This window comes from Carassius carassius, chromosome 12 (assembly GCF_963082965.1).
Source record: "Carassius carassius chromosome 12, fCarCar2.1, whole genome shotgun sequence".
Classification (NCBI taxonomy): domain Eukaryota; kingdom Metazoa; phylum Chordata; class Actinopteri; order Cypriniformes; family Cyprinidae; genus Carassius; species Carassius carassius.
This window is the reverse complement of record NC_081766.1, coordinates 194391-201507: the sequence shown is the minus strand read 5'-3', so window position 1 is coordinate 201507 and position 7117 is coordinate 194391. Positions and strand designations below refer to the sequence as shown.

General features: G+C 46.2%; 1 protein-coding gene across 1 annotated transcript; it reads right to left on the bottom strand.

Moving 5' to 3' along the window:
• Positions 1-321: 321 nt before the first annotated feature.
• fem1a (fem-1 homolog a) lies at positions 322-2387 on the bottom strand. Its single transcript, XM_059562907.1, has one exon. The coding sequence runs from the start codon at positions 2200-2202 to the stop codon at positions 358-360; it is 1845 nt and encodes a 614-aa protein (XP_059418890.1). The 5' UTR covers positions 2203-2387; the 3' UTR covers positions 322-357.
• Positions 2388-7117: the final 4730 nt, after the last annotated feature.

Here is a 7117-nt window from a genome sequence, read left to right as displayed (position 1 = left end):
CTCATTTAGAGTGGATAAAGTGCCAAGTTCTGTATGTTACAGTCGAATCCCCAAAAGAAGAAGAGCACAGAGCCAGTAAAAACACATTAAAATCACCGCCACACACACATTCAAAGATGATGATGATGATGTAAGGCTAGTGTTTGGCACAATGGGCTTCAGTCTTTCAATCTCAAAGAGAGAGAATAATACACAACTGAACAGCATGTTATGACACTTCATGAGAGACGGTTAAAACGTCTGCTGCGGGTCAGTTCAGCGTCAGACACATGGATGCTCGCCCGTCCATACACAGCTGATGACGTGTAATAAAGCCCTGAAACAAGCCTGCAGCCTGACAATCAAGAAAAAGAAGAGTCAGTGCAGCTCGATGAAGGCCTCCATCTGCTCCGAGGTCAGCCCTTTGTAGGGCAGTCTGTGTCTCAGGATGGTGCGGGCCGCCAGACACTGCAGCGTGACGTAGCTGAGCGGGTGGAGCGCGTGTCGCCCGCTGCTCTGCTCGTCCAGCAGCTCGTAGGCCGTCTTGTGCTGGGCGTTGGTGGCGTCGAAGTGCGCTCCGGCCCGGATCAGCGCCGCCATGATCTCCGGACAGCCGTTAGCGGCGGCGACGTGCAGCGGGGTGTTGTTCTCGCAGTCGCGGGAGTCTACGTCAGCACCGCACTCCAGCAGCAGACGCGCCACACACAGAGACGGGAAGCGCCCCACCGGGTAACGGCCCACAGACGTGGTGTCCTTGTCCACAGCCATGTGCAGCGGGGTGTAGCCGCTCCTCGCCCGCGGGCTGAGCTTCAGCAGCCGGTACACGGTCAGCCGCTTCTGGTGCTCCTGCTCCGGAGCACACTCCAGCTTCTCCAGCAGGAACAGCAGGTGCAGGATGATGGACAGCGCTTTGGTGAACTGCAGCGTCTCCGGAGCACTGTCCCGCTGCGCCACGGCCCGCTCCACCTCACGCACGCTCTTCCCCAGGACACCCATCAGGTCCTGGAAGCTGACCCGAGCGACCCGGCCCTTGGCTCGGTCCTGCAGCACGAAGGAGAAGAGCTCGGCGAAGGACAGGAAGCTGCTGGCGGTCATGGGGCTGAGCGGGTCCAGGTGTCTCTGCTGCATGTCCAGAGCGTACTTCCACAGACGGATGCAGCGCTCGAAGTCGCCCGAGTCGGCGTACACGGCCCCGCGGTAGCGGATGTAGTAGGACGTGTCGGGGTGCGAGGGCCCGAGGATGCGCTCTCGGATCAGCAGCGCCTGCATGCGCATCTCGTCCGGGTCAGTGACCAGCGCCTCCAGCTCCTCGGCCGTACACACCTCGCGGGCGCAGTCGTACGCGGGCACCGGGGGCCCCGGGGCCGGTTTAGCCAGGCTCTTCTCGCCCGCCTGCCGCAGCTCCATGGCTCTCCTCCAGTAGCGCATGCCGCCCAGCAGGTCTCGCTTCTTGTCCACGAAGGTGGCCCCCAGCAGCTCCAGCGCGTCGATGCGGGGCTCTCGGGCGGAGCGCGGCTGGTGCAGCAGGTACTCCACGATGTTGGTGTGTCCGGTGACGCTGGCGGCGAGGAGCGGGGTCATGCCGTACCCGTCCCGCTCCATCCTCGCTCCACCCTTCAGCAGCAGCTTCAGGATCTCCAGGCTGCCGGACTCGGCGCAGTCGTGCAGAGCCGTGTTGCCCTTCACGCTCCGCCGGTTGACGTCGGCCCCGTGCTCCAGCAGGAACTGGGCGATCTCCTTGTGGCCCTTGTAGCAGGAGATCATCAGGCAGGTGTGACCGTGACGGTTGGCCACCTCCAGGTCCGCGTGATGCTCCACCAGGTAGCGCACGATCTCCAGGTGTCCGTCGAAGCAGGCGGCCCGCAGCGGGGTGGAGTTGGTGAGGGTGGTGCTGTTGACGGAGGCTCCGTGCTCCAGGAGCGTCTTCACCACCAGCAGGTGCCCCGCGGCGGAGGCGGCCCACAGCGGCGGAGCCCCTTCTATCGTCTCCCCGTCGAAGCTGACGGCGCCCCCGAGCTCCACGCCGGCCCTGCAGTGCTCCAGCAGGTACTCCACCACCTGCAGGTGTCCGTAGCGCGAGGCGATGAGCAGCGGCGTGCCTCCCTGCGTCTTCTCCTCCGCCAGCGCCTCCAGCTCCTCCGGACTTTTGTCGCTCAGCAACTTCTGGATGAGTTTCAGTTTTCCGTCTCTCGCCGCGTTAAACACCGCGGTGCTGATATCCATCGCGTCGCCGCGGGGCGTCTTCAAAGTGTCCGTTAAAGCGCGTCTGTGTTCGCGAGCGTGAGAAGCGCGCGTCGCTTCTTATTCAGTGAGGAGCGATCCCCGCTCTGTATTTTACTTCCATTTTAAGGCTGTTGTCGAAATGGCGTCGATGTTGTTTGACAGCTCTATTTACCAGCGGCGCGCGGGAGGCTGGGTAATGTAGTCCGTGCGGCCTTGTCAGTCTACAGCGCGAGCCGCGCAAAGAACTACATTAACTGCCTGTAGTCGCGAACACCAGTGCGTCGTCTGGCAAACTCGTTGCGCGAAGGCTTGTGGGGAATGTGGTCCATAAACAAGCGCGTGCTCACGTCAGCCTGTGTTGGAGCGCCTCACGGAACTACATTCCCCGTCATGCTTTGCGTGAATCTCTGGCTGTGTGTTGTAAACACGGAATGTATGAACAACTCTTCTGGCATGTGTGACGTCACTGTACCTGATCTTTTACTGTACCGAGAACGGGATTGTCCGTGTGTGAGACCTGTGAAATATGTAAATGTTTTTAGAAATAAAGTGCTCTGTGGTTTTATTGTGTGTTTGACGTTTAGATCCGCTAAATGTATCAGCTGCTAAACGAATTCATTGCTTAATATTCATGTTATTTACTTTTTACCAGAATAAATTATGATAGTCAATTATAAAGTTAAGCGACAAACAGGTTTTGAAATCATGAACTAAAGATGTTTTCATGATTCTGCTTCATCATGCAGACACTGGTGCATTTAACCATTGTGATAAAAACAAACACTTTTATTGTTTCAAAGCCAATCCACTAAAACAGAATCAACATCTCAAACAGGTCAAGTAACTCAAATATGATTCATTTATTACAAAGAATACCAACTGAATACTTCAGTTACATTATAAAATGTCCTGTTCAGACAGACACACACACACACACACACACACACACACACTCTCTCTCTCTCTCTCTCTCTCAATTCAATTAAATTCATATTGCTTTATTGGCATGACATACAATGGTACATATTGCCTAAGCACTGTACATAGCAGAATAGAAACAAACAAAACAAAAATACATATATATCCATAAGAAAAATAAAAATAAAATACATGCAAAATACATCCATATACTTTTCTATAAACACTGATGGTACTTCTAATGTAGATGTGTTCACTCTTTTCCTCTTAGTTTGTGGCGTTTGTGAATGTAATGTGCTCCCACAGAGGAAGCAGGTCCTTCACCCAGTAATATTTGTAATTTGTCATTACGTAATTTGTATACTACATCGGTTTCGTGTGGACGCGTATATTTCTTGAGACGAGGGAAAAAAAGATCGGGGGTCCGTCTCCGTGTGGACGGGGCCGAAGAAGTAACGGGTACTTACGGTTATGGATGGAAATGTAGCGGTGTAAAGAGTACAATATTTGCCTCTCAAATGTTGTTGAGTAAAGTCATGAGTACTCCCCAAAAATGATACTCGAGTAAAGTAGATCCCTCAAAATTGTACTTAAGTACTGTACTCAAGTAAATGTACTCCGTTACTGTCCGGCTCTGTATATCATGTTAATATATTGCCATAGTTAAATTCCATAACATGCCAATCACATGTGATACCAATTTCACATGTTCGCACATACATAAGTTCTTGCATAATTTTTTTCGTTAATTCTTAGTTTTTGCCTTGATAATAGAAAATATGAGCTAGGCATCATGTATGACAGTCAAAAATGAGATATGAGCTACAAAATGACTGCATATAGGTTTCATATATGCGCATACATCCACATATAGGTTCTTTCCATGTGGGGTTATTGGATAATCGAGTGGATTTTGGTTGTTTTTGATGCATGATTCAAGAGCATTCAGTTATTGGAGGACATTTAATTGGTTGGGATTATTCAGAGGGTCAGTTTGAGGTGTATAGAGCTTCTCAAAGTAATCCTTCCAGATCTGACCATCTTGTGTGGCTAACTCTTGTGGTTTTGTCTTGTTCAGACTGTTCCACATGCTCCAGAACTGACCCTGATCAACTGAGTTCTCCATCTTTTGAAGTGTGTTGTTCTAATAGTCCAGTTTCTTCTGTCTCAGTGTGTTTCTGTATTGTTTCAGGAGATCTGAGTGTTTACAGCGTAACTCTAAGTCGACCGGATCTTTCTGTTTTTGATTTGAAATGAATCGTAGCTCTTGTCTTATTGTTTTACACTCATGGTCAAAGCACTTTTCAGAAGGTGTTTGTTTAGCTCTATTTTTGTGTTTATATGTGGTTGTTTCATTTAAATGAGGCTTTTTTGCTATATTTTCAAAAATGTCATTAATATGTGTAATTGCTAAATTTATTCCTTTCCAATTATCATATGTTGAGTTGTTAAATAGTGTAATGGAACTGACAGTTTCGTGTGACTTCAATGCTTTAATATATGTGTCAGCAGCACTACGAGCCCATCTATATGGTGCTTTGAGTTTATGTAGATGAATGGGCTTTTTTATTTTTTTAATCTCTCTCTCTCTCTCTCTCTCTCTCTCGGAGTGGATGCTGGGAACGAGTGGGCGGAGCGTGTGAGTGTGGATGTGTGTGGCCGACTGTGGCTGGTAAGAGTGCTTTTTCCAAACTTTTCTCTCTTTTTCTTGTAAGTGTTTTTGTTGGTTTATTTTTTTGAGGTATTTAGTTTTTCTCGTTTTTGTGAGGATAGTCTGCTTCCAGCATTTATGCTGGGAAGCATGGCGACTCCAAACACAATGGTTTTTGAAAATTTAACTCGCCGTCATGGAGTAAAAATTGATTCAAACGTTGTGCGTTGTGGTTGTGGGTCATGAAAACATTGTGTCCGCCTCGCGAATGAATAATGCGTTTGTGCTTTTTTTAGCACTATTGAGAAGGCGAACGAAATAGTGCAAACTGGTGTTGTGATCAAAGGTTCACTCACGCAGGTGTTTCCTCTGAGCACTCCCGCCAAGAAAATAATCCTTTCAAACGTCCCTCCGTTTGTGAAAGATGAGAAGATTGTGCAGGAGTTGTCACGATATGGAAAGATAGTTTCCCCCATCAAAAAAATTCCACTTGGATGTAAATCGCCTCTAGTGAAATATCTCGTGTCTTTTAGGAGACAGGTGTTTATGATTCTTAAGAATGGTGAGGATGAACTTGACCTGGTTTTTAAATTTAAAGTAGAAGGCTTTGATTATGCTGTCTTCGTATCATCTGATATGACGATTAAATGTTTTAGCTGCTCGAAAATTGGGCATCTCAGTCGTAATTGCCCTGATAAATTGAACAAGAACACCGAGCAGATTGATGTAGATGAAGCGGGGAGCGCTGTTGGCGAATCCAGTGCAGCGGTGAATCCCGCGAATACACTGCTCGCGCCGCGCGAGGAAGTGAACAGCGCGGAGACGCGCGCGTCGTGTTCCACTGTTGATGATGGAGTTGTTGCGGCGGAGTCCGCGGTACCAGAGAACGCGGTGGGGTTGAGTTCATTGTCTTTTGTAGTTTGACTTTGATTGAATGACTGTGGATTGGACATGGAAGTTGAATCAACTTTCAAAACTCCAATTAAAAGAAGAAAGAGTCGAAATGATAAAGTCAGTAAACAAGTCAAAACAGGTGATGCTGTTGAAGATGAAATCATATCTTCGGACAACGATGACTCTGATTCTAGTGTTTCTGTGTGTTCAGAGTTCTCTGCTTGTTCTCAAAATGAAGCAGTAAATGTTTTGTACAAAGCTGAAGACATCAGTGCTTTTCTTCAGGAAACGAAAGGGCTAAAAGGTGTGCAGATTGAGGATCATTTTCCCAATCGTGCACAATTTGTGAAGGACACTAGATATTTGATAAAATAAGGGGCTTTCGCAGATCTCGAAGTGTACCGTTTACGGAAATTTGTAAACAAGTTAAAAAAACAAATTCCTAGAGATGAAAAGAATGCAATGGTTTAAATCCTTACACTTGTTTTTGTTGACCATGTGCTTATTTTCTGTCTTTTCCTGTCTGAGTTTCTTGTTGAATTTAAATAAAACTATGAGTCAGGTAAAAATCGGAACTCTCATTTTAAATGGAGCTAGAGATGTTCATAAACGGATGATGTTATATGAATTTATAAATCAGAAGTCTGTTGACGTCATGTTTATACAAGAAACGCATAGTGATCAAAGAAATGAGGTGGACTGGAAAAGAGAGTGGGGTGGTCAACTCTTTCTTAGTCACAAATCCTCTGTAAGTGGAGGTGTTGCAATTCTATTTTCATAAATTTTAACATAAAATTGTTATGGTTTTTTTTAAATATTTATGCTCCTAATAGTGGAGTGGAAAGGGTTTTGTTTTTAAATTTAGTCGGCGCTACTCTTAAAAGCTTGAATACAGATGATCTCCTGTTTTTAGGTGGAGATTTTAATTGTACAGAGAATGATAAAATAGACCGAAATCATTTAGAACCACATGTTGCATCTCAAAGAGTTGTTAAGCAACTCGTTCAAACTTTTGATCTCTGTGATGTATGGAGAAATATGCATAAAAAATGAAGGCAATACACATGGGTTCACTGTAAAGATAATTTATTGTCTTTGGCACGTCTCGATCGGTTTTACAGCTTTAAGCACCAGTTCAATATTTTCAAATCTTGTCAAATGAATCCTGTAGGTTTTTCAGATCACAGTGCGGTTCTTTGTTCTGTATTAGTGAATTATGTGAAGTCAAGCGGTGCCTATTGGCATTTTAATACATCTTTGCTTGATGACAAACATTTTAAAGATTCTTTTACTTTTTTCTGGGATGTTTTTAAACAACAAAAGTATTTATATAGCTCTCTACAACAGTGGTGGGATTGTGGGAAAGTACAAATCAAATTTTTTTGCCAGCAATACACTCTTAATGTTACAAGAGAAATAACTCGATCAATGAATACTTTAGAGGCTAAAATA